The sequence below is a fragment of the Carcharhinus amblyrhynchos genome, chromosome 3 (assembly GCF_965287045.1).
Source record: "Carcharhinus amblyrhynchos chromosome 3, sCarAmb.v2.hapA, whole genome shotgun sequence".
Classification (NCBI taxonomy): Eukaryota; Metazoa; Chordata; class Chondrichthyes; order Carcharhiniformes; family Carcharhinidae; genus Carcharhinus; species Carcharhinus amblyrhynchos.
In genome coordinates this window covers 20,495,105-20,512,117 of record NC_137326.1, presented here as the reverse complement: position 1 = coordinate 20,512,117, position 17,013 = coordinate 20,495,105, and the positions used below count along the sequence as shown (strand labels likewise).

Here is a 17,013-nt window from a genome sequence, read left to right as displayed (position 1 = left end):
AAAGGTGTTGCTGCAGCTGTACAAGATACAAGTGAGGCCATATTTAGAATACTGTGTACAGTTTTGGACCCTTATTTAAGGAAATATATTATCACTGAAGGCAGCGCAGAGGAGCTTTACTAGGATGATCCCAAGTATGAGGCTGCTGTATTCGCAAAGATTAAACAGGTTGGGTCTGTATTTTTTGAAGTTCAGAAGAATGAGAAGTGACAATGATGGAAACATACAAGGCACTTGGGTTTTTTTTATTCCAGTTCAATCAAATCAAGTCCAATTCAGCATCTCAACAAGTTGAGACATTCCCGATCCAAGCTGACAAGACAGGGCTCTAACCTCCTGTCTTAGACTTGATCTACATGATCCAAGCCGATTGGAGTAGGTATAACGTCTCCAAGGTTTCATCTCATTTGCATCTTAGCCAAAAGGCCGAGATGTCGCTTTTAAAAATTGCTTCAAATGAAGCTAAAATATAATCTAATGACTTCAGCCAAGCACAGCATGTCAATACTACACTTGATCTTAGCCAAAAGGTCACTTGGGTATTAGACAGGGTAAACATTGGGAGCACATTTCCACTCACAGGAGAGCGTAGGACTGGAGGTCATAATCATTGAATAAGGGGGTGCTCATTTAACATGGATTTGAGGAAGATTTTCTTCTCTCAAAGAGCAGTGAATCTTTGGAATTCTTTACCCGAGGAAGCTTTGGAGGCTGAGCCCTTTGAACATTTTCAAGGCTGAGACCTATATGTTTTTAATCTGTAGGGGAATTGAAGTCAATGGAGATAGACAGGAAAGTGGACTTACCGATTCAGTTCTAGAATTAGGACAAATTATAAAGATAACCAGGCTGGTACTAACCCACGGTTAGACTGAGACACTGCGCCTGTACTAACCCACGGTTAGCCTGAGACACTGCGCCTGTACTAACCCACGGTTAGCCTGAGACACTGCGCCTGTACTAACCCACAGTTAGTACAGGCGCAATGTCTCAAAACCGACAACCTTGGGACAGAGATTGCATTGGATTTTGGATCTTGCTGGATTTCAGTTTGGATAGTTTGGCCCATGCGTGGTTTGGGTTCAGTTGGGTTGGGTGGGAACATGGGTTGCTCAAAATATGGGAATAGACTAGAGCGCAAGTGGCAAAGAGGATAGTCTGGTGCTGTGGTCCGAAAGATGTGCTGGTTAGGTGCATTGGCCATGCTAAAACTCCCCCTCAGTGACACTAAAATAAACTTTTAAACAATGCAGGTAAGATTTTATTTTACTCAATTAAAATTGATGCATGGAAAATTCTTTATCGGGCTTTTGGACAACTCTATTCTTTGAACAGATGGATTTATACCTGGTGAGGAAATCTAGAAGATGTGGGATTGAAAATAGGACTAGGCCAATTGGACCTTCGAGCCTGCTCTGGCATTCATTATGACCATGACTGATCCTCTTTTTCTCTAGAGGATCCTGTGATCCTCTATCTCAACGCTATACTCTCCCCATATTCCTTGACACATTTAGAATCTAGAAATCCATCTATCTTCTTCTTAAATATATTCAGTGATATGGCTTTCACAGCCTTCTGTGATAGGATATTCCTGCTGAGTGAAGAAATTTCTCCTCCTTTCAGTCCTAAATGGCCTACCTCGTCTCCTCAGACTGTGACCCCTTGTTCTTGTTGTAACGTGTATTTATTAGTCTCAAGTAGATTTACATCTACTGTGAAAATCCTCTAGTCGCCACACTCCAGCGTCTGTTCAGCTGTGCTGAGGGAGAATTTGGCACGGCCAGCGCATCTAACTAGCATGTCTTTCAGACTGTGGGAGGAAACTGGAGCAACCCGGAGGAGACACGGGGAGATCGTGCAAACTCCACAAAGGCAGTGACCCGAGCCGGGAATTGAACCCTGGTCCCTGATGTTGTGTGAAGCAACAGTGCTAACCATTGTGCCACACCCAGCCAGAGGCAACAACATCCCTACATCTAGTCTGTCCGGCCCTGTCAGAATTTTAAAAGTTTCAATTAGATCCCCACTCATTCTTCTAAATTCCAGTCAGTACAGGCCCAATCGACCCAATTTCTCCTTGTATTACAGTCCTGCCATCCCAGGAATCAGTCTGATGAACCTTGGCTACATTCTGTTTGTGGCAAGTATATCCCTCCTTAGATAAGGAGATCAAAACTGCAAACAATACTCTGGGTGTGGCCTTAACGAGGCCCTCTATAACTGCACTGGATGTACACTAAGACATGGAAATCTCCAGTGGCAAAAAAAAATGCTCTTTATTTCTGCCTGGATAGAGCAAGTTGATGATGGACTAAAGATTACTTAGCATTACAAATGGTAATAAATATTATCAACTCTACCTGAGATTAGAGAGTTGAAGGAACCCAAGTTGACTGTAGGAACATTAACATTAAAATATTTTGAATAATTGAAATGTGGGACAAAATGACAGATCGATAGGTTACTGTTTGATATTGTGAAATGACTGTAAAATTTGAAAGCTATGCTTTTAGTTTCAGAAATAACCTTTTTGATATATGTATATCTTTTTTCTTTTCATTACCCCCCTCCCTCCCCAGTTTCAGCATATGATTGTGAAGATGATGATTCACCACTTTGTCCCCAGCAAAGTCAGTAAGTATTTTCATTTTATTTCCGCATTCATTGGACACAATTTGGATCATTTTTCCAATCTGGGCATTTGCTTCAGAATGAGTTGTACCAATTAAGAGTAGTTGTCATTGAATATTGAGCTAATAGCTTCGGGTTGCGGATCCTCAAATTTCTGATCTGAGCACTGTGTGCTATGGCTATACATGTTTTTTTATATATGTTTAAGGGCACTGTTTTATTTACAGATTCAGCTTTCTCCTACAGGTTTGTCTGGAAAACATTTAGCTCAGATGCTGGGAGAGCAGAATAATAATGAGTGGCATAGTGGTTAGCACTGCTGCCTCACCGGGCCAGGGACTTGGGTTCAATTCCAGCCTCGGGTCATTGTCTGTGTGGAGTTTGCACTTTCTCTCTGTGTCTGCGTGGGTTTCCTCTGGGTGTTCCGGTTTCCTCCCGCAGTCTAAAGATATGCACATTAGGTTGACTGGCTGTGCTAAATTGACCCTATTGTAAGAGGGATTAGCAGCATATATGGGTTATATGGGAATGAGGCCTGGGTGGGATTGTGGTTGGTACAGACTCGATGGGCCAAGTAGTCTCCTTTTGTACTGTAAGGATTCTATAATTACTCATTTTCGTCATCTTAGGTTTGCTTAGGATAGAGGTAATGGATTTTTATTTTATATGTGGAGCTTTCTCCTGGGGTTTTGATTAAAGGAATAGAAGGCAGGTTTGGGTATGTAGGATCTTGTGATGATCTGGCTAATGGAGGGAGGAGTGAGTGGGGGGCTGGGTTTGTAACAGGAATAACAGCTATTCAGTTTTGGGTAGGGGTTGTTTAAAGACACTAGTTTTCTATAAGCTGTGTCTCTCCAAAAAATCTCTCTGAAAACTTCAAGGGTGTCTTCACTCATTATAGCAAGTATATTTATGGTTGCTAACTGCATTTAAAGTGGTTTTTGAGTTTGTAAGGGGAATTGAAACTGAAAACAGTGATAAGTTGGGAATTTAAATATTGCTCAATAGTTACTAGTTAATTTGCTTCATTTGTTAGAGTTATAGTTAAGCTGTGTTATTAAATAAAGTTTGTTTTACAATAAAAGATCCCTAATTTGTCAGTGGAGTTAATCCTGGAGTGAGGCATTCCTTCCTCACATTTATGCCAAGCTAGAAAAATTGTTGGGGTCGAGTCTGGCTTCATAAGAACATAATAAGAACATAAGAAATAGGAGCAGGAGTAGGCCATCTAGCCCTTCGAGCCTGCCCCGCCATTCAATAAGATCATGGCTGATCTGTCGTGGCTCAGTTCCACTTTTCCGCCCTCTCCCCATAACCCTTAATCCCTTCTCTTATCAAAAACCCATCAACCCGCTTCTTAAAAATATTTAGCGAGGCAGCCTCCACCACTTCAACGGGCAGAGAATTCCAGAGATTCACCACCCTTTGAGTGAAGAAGTTCCTCCTCAACTCCGTTCTAAACCGCCTCCCCTTTATCTTGAGGCTGTGCCCCCTAGTCCTACTGTCTTTTTTGAGCGGGAAGAGTCTCTCCACCTCTATCCTATCCATCCCATTCATCATCTTATACGTCTCAATGAGATCTCCCCTCATTCTTCTAAACTCCAACGAGTACAAGCCTAGTTTATTCAGCCTCTCCTCATAGCTCAATCCCCTCAACTCCGGTATCAGCCTAGTAAACCTCCTCTGCACTCCCTCCAGGGCCAAAATATCCTTGCGCAGGTGCGGCGCCCAAAACTGCACACAGTACTCCAGCTGCGGCCTCACCAATGCCCTATACAGCTGCAGCAAGACCTCCCTACTTTTATATTCAATCCCCCTCGCTATGAAGGCCAGCATCCCATTCGCCTTCCTGACCACCTGCAAGCTGGGTTTTTGCGATTCATGCACAAGGACCCCGAGGTCCCTCTGCACCGTCGCCTGCTGCAGTTTTTCGCCACGTAAGTAATAGTCCTTCCTACCATTCTTCCTACCAAAGTGGACCACCTCACACTTGCCAACATTAAATTCCATTTGCCATTTCCTGGCCCATTCGCCCAGCCTATCTAGATCCTTCTGCAGACTCTCCACACCCTCCGCACAATTTGCCGTTCCCCCAATCTTGGTGTCATCAGCAAATTTCGACACCCTGCACTCGGTTCCCTCCTCCAGATCATCTATATAAATGGTAAATAGCTGAGGCCCCAGCACCGACCCCTGGGGCACCCCACTAGTCACCATCCGCCAATCCGAATAGCACCCATTGACCCCCACTCTCTGCCTCCTATTTGACAACCAATCCTCTATCCACGCTAACACCCTACCCCCAACTCCATGTCCCCTGACCTTCTGCAATAACCTCTTGTGAGGTACCTTGTCAAACGCCTTCTGAAAATCCAGAAAGACCACATCCACCGGCTCTCCTCTATCCACTGCCCTAGACACATCCTCATAGAACTCCAGTAAATTTGTCAGACACGACTTCCCTTTAATGAAACCGTGTTGCGTCCGCCCTATCAAGCAATTCCCTTCAAGATGCCTCGCAATTTCCTGCTTAATGATGGATTCTAACATTTTACCTACCACAGACGTTAAACTAACCGGCCTATAATTCCCCGCCTTTTGCCTGGCACCCTTCTTAAACAACGGCGTAACATTAGCCGTTTTCCAATCTTCCGGCACTTCCCCGGAATCCAGCGACGTCTGGAAAATAACCACCAAGGCATCCACTATCACCTCCGCCATTTCTTTCAGAACCCTCGGATGCATTCCATCCGGTCCTGGGGACTTGTCCACAATCAGCCCCTCCAGTCTGTCGAGCACCACCTCTCTAGTAACAGTAATGTCATTAAGACCCTCCATTCCTACCACCTTTCCATCGCTAACACCCGGCAAATTATTCACGTCCTCCTCCGTGAAGACAGAAACAAAAAAGTTATTCAAGACCTTAGCCATATCCCCATCCCCTACCACTAGCTCCCCTTTCTCATCCTCTAAAGGACCAACGTTCACCCTAGCCAGCCTCTTCCTTTTTATATATTTATAAAAACTCTTGCTATCCTTTTTTATATTAAGTGCTAGCCCAGCCTCATAGCTTCTCCTACCCTCCTTTATCAACTTCTTTGTCAATCTTTGTTGACATTTAAACCTTTCCCAATCCTCTTCTCGCCCACTGCTCTTAGCTACTCTAAATTCCTCCGCTTTTAATTTAACACTTTCCTTCACCTCCTTCGTTATCCACGGCTTATTACCTCTCTTCCTACTGTCCTTTTTAACCATCGGAATAAATTTCTGCTGAGCACCAAGAAAGATCTCCTTAAAGATCCTCCACTGCTCCTCAGCAGACCTACCTTCCAACACATTCCCCCAGTCCACATTCGCCAATTCTTCTCTCATCCTACCATACTCCCCTCTATTCAAACAAAGGACGCGTGTCCGGGAACCCACTTTCTCCTCCTCCATCTGCACCAGAAACTCCACCATATAATGATCACTCTCTCCAAGAGGATCCTTCACCGCAAGGTCCCTAATTCTACCCGCCTCATTACATAGCACCAGATCCAAGATAGCTTGCTCCCTCGTCGGCTCCAACACACACTGTTCAAGGAAATTATCCCGGCAGCATTCCAAGAACTCCTCCTCGAGCCCACCTCGTCCAACATGGGTCGACCAATCAATATGCAGATTGAAATCTCCCATAACTACTGCCGTCCCATTCCTGCACGCCGCATTTATTTGCGTGTTAACAGCCCGCCCCACCTCCAGATCATTATTCGGGGGCCTATAGACGACACCCACCAGCGTCTTCCTCCCTTTGCTGTTCCTAATCTCCACCCACAACGATTCCACGTTCTGCTCTTTGGCTCCGATATCATCCCTTGCTACCACCTTGATACTATCCTTAATCAGCAGAGCTACGCCACCCCCTCTTTCCTCCTGCCTATCCTTCCTAAACACTTGATAGCCCTGTACATTCATCTCCCAGTCCCTGTCACCTTGCAGCCACGTCTCTGTAATGGCCACCAGATCGTATCCATTTGTGTCGATCTGCGCCACCAGCTCATCCACTTTATTCCGAATGCTTCGTGCATTCAGATAAAGCGCTTTCATCCCAGCCTTCACCTGGACCCTATTTGCCGTAACGCCACCAATTGGGACATCCTCGGCCTCTTCCCTTACCTGTACCCTATCCTTAACTTTAGACCTCGTAGCGTCACCTACCCTCGCACCCTCCCCCCCCCTAATTAGTTTAAAGCCCTGTCTACAGTCCTCTTTACTCGATTCGCCAACACTCTGGTCCCAGCACGATTCAGACCAACCCCATCCCGCCCGAACAAGTCCCACCTACCCCAATACTGGTGCCAATGCCCCATAAATTCGAACCCATTCCTCCCACACCAATCCCTGAGCCACCCATTCACTTCCTTTATCCTGTCAACCCTACGCCCGTCTGCACTCAGTTCAGGCAGTAGCCCAGAGACGACCACCTTGTCGGTTCTACTTTTTAATTCCATTCCCAGCTTCTCATACTCCCTCCGCAGATCCTCAGTCCGCACTTTGCCTACGTCGCCGGCACCCACATGTACTACAACGACCGGGTTCTCACCCTCCCACTCCAGGTTCCTCTGCAGCCCAGCTGTGACATCCTGTACCCGAGCACCAGGCAGACAACACACCCTTCTGTGCACTTTGTCATTGTGACAAAGGACAGTGTCAATACTCTTCACCCCACTATCTCCAATCACTACTACGTTCCTTTTCCCCTTCTCTTTGCCTATGTCCTGCTGCATCACTGTACCGTGTGCAGTTTGCTCACCAACCTCACCTGCCTCGTCCTCTTCCAGACTGGAAGCAAGAACCTCAAACCTGTTATGCAGATTAAGAGGCTGAGGCCTCCGCTCCTCACCCCCCTTCCTCCTCCTCCCAGCAGCCCCCTTTTTGTCCCTGACCCTTAGATTTAGCCAGTCTAGGGGCACCCTCTCTCCCCCTGATGAGCCTCAGTGTCTGTAGCTCAGAGGCCAGCTCATCCACCTTGAGCTGGAGCTCCTCCAGCAACCTGCACTTACTGCAGACATGGTCAGTGGGAAGGACCCTGGGGTCTGCCAGTTCCCACATCATACACAAACCACACATCACATGCCCCTCCATTATTCACTGTAATTTTTTATGGGAAAAAATTTTTTTTCCTTGTTTCTTGCTGTAGTAGTTTTGAAAAAGTTTTTTTTCCTTGTTTTTTTCCAAACAAACTCACCTGGCCTTTTTTCCTCCAAGCCCTTTTTGATATTAAGCCCTATTAACTCACTCTGCTTCCCCCTCACTCCGCTGCCCGCTCAGACGCTGCCCTCTGTCTACACCAGGCCTCCTTTTAAACCTGGCGCTGATTTAAAGCAGGCTGGTCCACAAATGCCTTTTCACCACACCCTCAGAATTCTTAAAGCAGTAAATACAATAAATAAATGCTTTAAACAGTTCTACAAAGAGTAAAGTGCTTTAAACTTATTTTAAACAGGTTTTTAACAGGTAAAATCTTAGCTCTGTCTCTCTCTCTCTCTCTCAGCTCCAGCAAACAATGCATGATAAACCTTGGGGTTTGGGTCCAGGACAACACCAACAAGAGTGTGTAGCCAATTGGGGTGGCAATGGGGTGGGTGTTGCAAAATGAAATTCTCAACAGATTAGAATAGATTATCTCTCGATCTGCTCACAAAGTCACTGGAACTTGGAAGCTGTAGTTAATTTCTGAAAATGCAATTTCAAGAATAATTTGTCTTCATTCAAAGAGGAATTTGGAAACTGGTAAATAAAAATCAGGTCCCTCAGTAGGAGAAGGCCCTCAAGCCTGCTCTGCTATTCAAAGGATCATGGCTGATTGCCCTATCTCTCTCTACACCCCTTAATTTCCATGGGGTTCAGTAATCTATCAATATCAATCATGCATATATTTGATAATGAAGCACCCACATCGTTCTTGAGCAGAGAATTCCAAAGATTCACAACTTTCTGATACTATGATCCTTCTTCTAACCTTTCCAATTATGAGAAACAGCCTCCCAGGAACAACACTTCAAGCCTGCAGAAATTTTATATTTTTCAGTGAGATTGATTTTAATATTTTCATCTGTATTAGTAGTAAAGCATATAGTAGAGAAAGAAAAGAGAGGGTGCAAAATGTAGTGTTACAGTCATAACTAGGGGTGCAGAGAAAGATCAACTTAATAGGTCCATTCAAAAGTCTGATGGCAGTTGGGAAGAAGCTGTTCTTGAGTCTCTTGGGGTACATGACCTCCAGACTTTTGTATATTTTTCCCACTGGAAGAAGGTGGAAGCGAGTATGTCTGGGGTGTGTAGAGTCCTTGATTATGCTGGCTGCTTTTCTGAGGCATCGGGAATTGTAGACAGAATAAATGGATGGGAGGCTGGTTTGCATGATAGACTGGGCTTCATTCACAACCTTTTGTACTTTCTTGCATCTTGGAAAGAACAGGAGCCATACCAAGCTGTGGTACAACCAGAAAGAATGCTTTCTATGGTGCATTTGTGGAGCAGGCTCAAGGGGCCAGATGGTCCAATGCTGCTTTTAGTTCTTATCTGTAAAAGTGGGTGAGAGTCGTAGTGAACATGCCAAATTTCTTTAGGTTCCTGAGAAAGGTGGGCTCCCTTAACTATAGCATTGGTGTGGAGGGACCAGGACAGGTTTTTGGTGATCTGAACACCACCTAGAAACATGAAGCTCTCAACTATTTCTACTTCATTCCCGTTGATGTAGACAGGGGCATGTCCTCCACTATATGGTGGTGTCATCAGCAAACTTGAAAATTGAGTCAGAGGGGAATTTGGCCATACAGATCACCTCATTCTTCTAAGCATCAGAGAATGTTGGCCCAATCTGCTAATCTCTGAGCTGTGACTCTCATATCTCGGGTATCACTGAAGTGAACCTTTTGTCACACATCCTTTAAAGCAACTGTACACTTCTTTTGGTTGGAAGTGCACAAATGCACACAGAAATCAAGCTTGCAAAAGTCCTAAGTAATTGTGTTAAGATCTCATTACTATTGTATTCAACTCCCTTGCAATAAAGGCTAAAATAGGATTTGCTTTCATAATTGCTTGCTCAGTCTGATATGATAACTCTGCTTTTCTATTCCTACTGTAACGGACAGGAGAAAGAGATGCATAAACTGTACTTATTTCCTCCAACCAGCTGTCTGTAAACAGAAGTTGTTTCGAAATATTTTTCAAATGTGAAATGGCATGTCTTCCAATTGCACAATTTGTGTGAACCAATTTACTCATAACCTGCATCAAACTCACTTTATGATTAATCCGGAGGTTGGTTTATATCACATTTAAAACTCGGTGGAGAAGTATGCGCATGTACACATGCATCTGCATGTGTGCACACAGGCATTCATTTGCATGCATTGATGCACACACAGGTGCGCACATGCATTGATGCGCACATTTACACGCATGTAACAAATTGTTGCATGCACAAATTTGCACATGTGCACATTCATGTGCCCTACACATTTGAGCATGCCCGCAGTATTGTGTGCACACATGCACTTACAATCAAACCGTGAACTCAGAAGCCTTTGTTTTTAAGTTTATTTACTTGTGTCACAAGAAGGCTTACATTAACACTGCAATGAAGTTACTGTGAAAATCCCCTAGATGCCACACTCTGGCACCTGTTTGAGGTACGCGGAGGGCGAATTTAGCATGGTACCTAACCAGCATGCCTTTCGGACTGTGGGAGGAAGCTGGAGAACCCAGAGGAAACCCCTGCAGACACAAGGAGATGTGCAGACTCTGCAAGGGCACTGACCCAGGCTGGGGATCGAACCTGGATCCTTGGCACTGTGAGGCAGCAGTGCCTTCCACTGCCGCCCCTGAGATAGTTGTGGCTGTTGTAGCTTTTCGAACTTGGCAAGCGTTCATTATAACATAATAATAACCCTTGTGAAAATGTCAACAAAGAGTTCATTGAAGTACATGACCAGATGTTACTGTTTTTTCCTACTTACATCAGATATTCTTTGAACCAAATCAGTCCAGCAGAGGGTCTTTTTCGTTCTGTGACAGCTTCAATCTGTGTTTTTTTTAATGTTTAAAGAGCAGGCCATCTTAATAAAAACTTCAGACCATGACATTTACCCACCCCTTCAAGAGTGTTCCCCATCTACTCTCATCGATTTGTGACTCCCACATTAGCAGTTAGGGCCCTCACAGCCGCAAAAACTGTTTTGAACTTGAGTGGGAAATGTTCGTGCTCTGGTGTTGAGTGCTTCCAGAATACCTTGGGAAACATACAATCCAGCAAGATAAACTACCCCAACAATGTCTTCCCACCTGCTCTGTGTGAGGTTAAACCATTGGTAGCTTTGTGTTGCGAAACTGATATGTCCGTTCAAATACCTTTTAATTTTCTGGCCTGGAATGTAACCTACATTCTGGAGGCCATGTTACAATACCTTCTAGCCTTTTTTGCCACATCTTGCAGTTACATCAGAAAATATGAATGGTATTCAGGGATGTCAAAAAGAAATGTGATGCTGTGGCATTGAGTAGAAGCAATTAAGCCTAACATTAAAAGAATGAAGACTTGCTTGCCAGTGGGTTTGTAACTGCAGTTCCAGAGTAAGTTACAGCGGTCAGCACTGCTGCCTCACAGCGCCAGGGACCCAGGTTCAATTCCCGGCTTGGGTCACTGTGTGGGGTCTGCACATTCTCCCCATGCCTGTGTGGGTTTCCTCCGTGTGCTCTGTTTTACTCCCACAGTCTGAAAGACGTGCTGGTTAAGTGCATCGGCCATGCTAAATTCTCCCTCAGTGCACCCGAACAGGTGCCGGAGTGTGATGACTAGGGGATTTTCACAGTAACTTCATTGCAAAGTTAATGTAAACCTACTGGTGACACTAATAAATAAACTTTAAGCTTTAACTTCAACTTCAAGCTTCCAAGTTGCATCAAACCTTCTGGTACAGTATTAACAGTCCAGCAAACATCACTTGTGTATTCAGCAGTGAATTTTGAATGTTGTCACGAACAGGATATTTGGAGATGGAGTGTAAAAGGGCAGAGCACAGAAAAAGTGTTGATTTTTCTGGAGGTGTGACTTTGTCTTCACTGGCATTTTAAAATCTGTTCTACAAAATGCTGTTTTCAAATTGGTGCATTTGTACACAATGAGGAGTTTTTGCTGTATTTTCCAAGATTTTTTTTCAGAAAAAAAGCACATGTATATTTTCACAAGAATTTTCTAAGCTATCACTCAAAATGCTATTCAATCTATTTCCCTGTGCTTTAATGCTGCAACTATACTGGACGTTGGTGAGACCACATTTGGAATATTGTGTTCAGTTCTGGTCTCCTCATTATAAGAAGGATGGGGAAGCATTGGAGAGAGTGCAGAGGAGATTTACCAGGATGCTGCCTGGTTTGGAGGATAGGCCTTATGAGGAAAGGTTAAGGGAGATGGGGCTTTTCTGCTTGGAGCAGAGGAGAATGAGAGGTGACTTAATAGAGGTTTATAAGATGATGAGAGGGATTGAAAGAGTGGAAGTGCAGAGACTGTTTTTTCGGGTGGATGTAGTTGTGGCTAGGGAACATAACTATAAGGTTCATGTTGGGAGATACAGGAGGGATATCTGAGGTAGATTCTTTACTCAGAGAGTGGTTGGGGTGTGGAATAGACTGCCTGCTGTAGTAGTGGAGTTGGACACTTTAGGAACTTTCAAGCAGTTATTGGATAGGCACATGGAGCGCTCCGGAATTATCGGGAGGGGATAGCTTGATCTTGGAATTGGACATAGCTCGGCACAACATTGAGGGTTGAAGGGCCTGTACTGTGCTGTAATGTTCTATGTTTCTAAATCTCCCCCAGCATTGCAAACAGGGAAATAGGCCTGGTCAGGACCCCCAAAACATTGTAGTCCCCTCTACAGGAGATCTGTGTAACCAGGACAAACTGCTCACCTCTCAGCCATTCAGATTGAAGATGTCTTACTGTGGTCTGCAGTATCTAAATCAATAAGCGTAAGTTAAAGCATTTACTTCAGTGTGAAACCATGTACAGAGAAGGAAATAAAAATTGGATTAAGAGTGAGTTGAGACAGAAGAAAGTCAGAATAAATCATTTGTAACAGCAACCTTCAATAATGATTAACATTTGACGCAATGGGACCCTATGTGTGTAAAAGTAATTTTCCATGTCAAGGATGTTGCTTTGTAAGAACTAAGACTTATCATTGCCATCTAAAAATGTCCTTGCATGTGAATGGACAAGTCTTGATTTTTTTTCCAGTGGGAGTCTAGTACAGCAAGTATGTTCAACTGCCATATCTCTGTCAGGTACTGGTGTGATGAAGCTTGTGGTAAGGCTAGGCAAGTTGACAGCAATTTCCTGATTCCCCTGAGATTTTATAAGATGGTTATGTTTTGAACTGTCTGGTTTAATTTGAGGTAAAAAGGGGAACATGTGGCGTTCTGCTACTTCTGCCCAGTGATAGGCTGATGTTGCTTGATTATCATGGAAATATGGGGCCCAGGTCAAGTGCTATTGAAATCCATATGCAAGGTTTAACACCTGAACACAAAGGATAGAACAACGTGATTTACCACAAGTAGACTTCCAGATTGTCACACAGTCTGATTTTTTTTTTAAAAACCTGGATGCAAAGGTAGTGTGTCCTGGACAGAGAGCAGGGACGGCATCTGCTGTGGTCAGCAGAGGGGCAAATCTGCTATTTCTCAGTTAGCTATCATGGTGGGATGTTCTCTGGACAAAGATTCAGAACCCATGGGAATTTAAGGACACTGGAAGATTATGGTTGGGAGAAAGAATTGCCGGAGTGAGTCATGCTGCTGTGGTGGATGCGACATTTCTCAGAAGACTGAGGGGAAGGCCCTTCAACAGTTACTGGACATTACTGCCGGAATTTTCCCACCTCGCCCACAGGAGGCTCATAAAATCCTGCCTGAGGCCAACAGAGAATGCCATTCTGCGAACGTCACCCACCCTGATTCAGGGGCCGGTGAGGCGGTAAAATTCTGCCTACATCTCAGTAAAACAGAGTAGTGATCCCATGGGAAGCTGGAAGTAATTTTGGTCTGGTTCCTGTAGACTGCAGTATTTGTAAACATGTTGCATAATTTTCAACTGTGTTTTAAAAGCTGATAAAGGATACTTTCTCTGTAGTTTAGTTATTACTTTCATGCTAAGTACATCTGTTTGTTTTAGTTTGTTACAGTTCAAGTCTTTAAAATGCAAAATCTTGTGTGATCCTTTGAGCCAGTCACTGGGAATTCCAACTTCTGCTTAAAAGTTATCAGTCTCTGTGGTGATTGTAACAACTCCAGAACAACAGTGGGCGCTAATGTTCTCGTTATGAAGTCCACTTCTAAACATATAAAACATGTGTTTTAGTTTTGCTTTTCTTTATGGGAACATGAAGTGGAATGTTGGTCAGAGAGTAGCAATCAGTCTAAAGTTAAATGAAGAGTTTTGTGGAGTTTCCCTTTGCTTAGCTGTTATGGGTATAATGAGAATGTAATCTTAAATGAGCTAAGTGTGGGATGTTAGCCAGCGCTCTGTAAGGTACATAAGATCCAAAATGATTTACAATCTGTTTCCATGGATCTACACAAGGATTTTTGTGGGGAAAAAACAGCAGCACTTGCTAATCATTACATATGTTTAATCCTTTAACTTTACACATTCTGTCTGATTTGGGCTGGGTGTCTAAAAATGGGCTTATGGCTTTGTGCTGATACAGATTAGAATCACCAACTATATTGCTGGATATGATTTGAAACCTCAATGCAGGTTGCTACTGCTTTACAAGAGAGTGGCCTCATGGCCTCACAGAAACACTTATCTAACTGCTGTAGAGCAAGTTGGGAGCAAGGCCACTTTGTAAACATAACGTGAAGCATCACTTTGCAGCCCGGAAGAGAAGTGTTCACAATATTTCAATGGGTATACGTTTTGACTTGCAAATTTTTGACAAATCAATGCAAAGTTGGAATTTCTACAGATGAATGACATATTTGGTCATCTTATGGATGTCCCTCGTTAATGTTATTTTGTAAATTGAGTTTGTGGCTTTATATGCCCTGTTTGTGAACAGAACTCCCACTTACCTGATGAAGGAGTAGCACTCCGAAAGCTAGGGGCTTTTGCTACCAAATAAACCTGTTGGATTTTAACGTGGTGTTGCGAGAAAAAACTTCATTTTTTTTCAAATGTCCCTCATTAACATCATCCGTACAGGGGTTTAAAACAGGAAGATTTTCTTTCCCCTTCAAGATATTGTTTACATCAAAATACAAGTGAATGGCGTGTGTTGCACATTCTGACATTAGAATACACACATTCAGCAAGTTAGCTTCTCCCAAGCTCTTTGGAGTTGATGTACTGAAAGGGCAAAAATCATTATCATGCATGTACAATATATACACACGTACACAAAATGTGTTGAGTGCCTTCTTATGTCCTTCATTAACATAGTATCCTGGCCATGTCCCTCTCTCCTGGTGGCAAACCTACCTTTATGCCCCTGGGGATAAAGATTTCACAGTAAGAAGTCTCACAACACCACGTTAAAGTCCAACAGGTTTATTTGGTAGCACAAGCCACTAGCTTTCGGAGCGCTGCTCCTTTATCAGGTAAATGGGAGTTCTGTTCACAAACAGGACATATAAAGACACAAACTCAATTTACAAAATAATGGTTGGAATGCAAGTCTTTACAGGTACAGACAATGTGAGTGGAGAGAGAATTAAGCACAAGTTAAAGAGATGTGTATTGTCTCCAGACAGGACATTTAGTGAGATTTTGCAAGCCCAGGCAAGTCATGGGGGTTACAGATAGTGTGACATGAATCCAAGATCACGGTTGAGGCCGTCCTCATGTGTGCAGAACTTGTCTGTCAGTCTCTGCTCAGCAACTCTGCGCTGTCATGTGTCATAAAGACGCTTATCTGAAGATCAGAGGCTGAATGTCCATGACCGCTGAAGTGTTCCCCAACAGGAAGAGAACACTCTTGCCTGGTGATTGTTGAGCGGTTTTCATTCATCCATTTGTCGTAGCGTCTGCATGGTTTCCCCAATGTACCAAGCCTCGGGACATCCTGTCCTGCAGCGTATCAGGTAGACAATGTTGGCCGAGTTGCAAGTGTATGTACTGTGTACCTGGTGGGTGGTGTTCTCACATGAGATGATGGCATCCATGTTGATGATCTGGCATGTCTTGCAGTGGTTGCTATGGCAGGGTTGTATGGTGTCGTGATCACTGTTCTGCTGAAGGCTGGGTAATTTGCTGTGGAGAATGGTCTGTTTGAGGTTGTGCAGTTGTTTGAAGGCAAGAAGGGGGGGTGTGGGAATGGCCTTGGAAAAGTGTTCATCTTCATCAATGACATATTGAAGGCACCAGAGAACATGTCATACTTCTCTGCTCCAGGGAAGTACTGGACGATGAAGGGTATTCTGTAAACCTGTTGGACTTTAACCTGGTGTTGTGAGACTTCTTACTGTATTTACCTCTAAAGCCGGCATCTCCACATCATGATAAAGAATTCACCCATGGGCACTGAGTATGCATTGCTTGTACTTTCCCTTTTGGAACTTGGGTTTTCTTTGCCTCTGGAAGAATTTGTATCAGTTGTTAGACCTGTGTGCTGATGACTGGTTGCAGATTTTCCATGAAAAGGAATCATATGATTCCAAAAAAGAGGAACTATAATTTACATCCATAATAGACCATAGAGCATGAATCCACCAGAACCGTACTAAAGGTTGGGAAAGCTCAATGCTGGGATTATATCCAGTGGAGCAATAAAGGTTGTGAGACATTCATGAGACAGTTTTTAGAATTTCTGAAGTGTTTTGATTGCGCAAATACAAAAAGACTATTCCTGCAGTGTTCAGGGGCCGTCAATTGAAAATTCTCACCTGCCAGAGTGAGGAGACTGGTTAGGAGGAATTACTTTATGCAGAATATCTTTGCAACATGAGAGATTTGCCAGTGGCCAAGACCATGACGCCCATTAAGGGACGTATTTTGGATATGAGGTAAGTATTTGAATGGGAGGAAGGTGCAGGGTTTTGACGAGAGCTTGGGGCAGGGAGACTTGTTTTGAAGGCCAGACATAATGAGCTGACTAGCTTATTAATGCACTGTAAATCTGTGGTTCTATCCAACACAAGTGAAATGAGTTGGCAGAGCTTGTTCTGTATTTTTTTTGAACAGAACATCCTATGTGTCTCTCTTTATCTCCAAAGCAAAGAAGGTAATATACTATCTGAGATCCAATTTTCTGTTTCTGCCCTAGCAAACTCTATGGATGGGGATTTTCCAGTCTTGCCCACCCAGTGCTGGAAATTCCCACACAATGTCAA

At 43.8% G+C, this 17,013-nt stretch overlaps 1 protein-coding gene across 1 annotated transcript in view; it reads left to right on the top strand.

Annotated features, from left to right (window-relative positions):
- shisa10.1 (shisa family member 10, tandem duplicate 1) overlaps positions 1-17,013 on the top strand; it is an 89,303-nt gene that overhangs the window by 13,843 nt on the left and 58,447 nt on the right. The window contains exon 2 of the mRNA XM_080181892.1: positions 2,583-2,637. Coding sequence (XP_080038018.1) covers positions 2,583-2,637 — 55 coding nt within the window. The remainder of the gene's footprint in view (positions 1-2,582; positions 2,638-17,013) is intronic.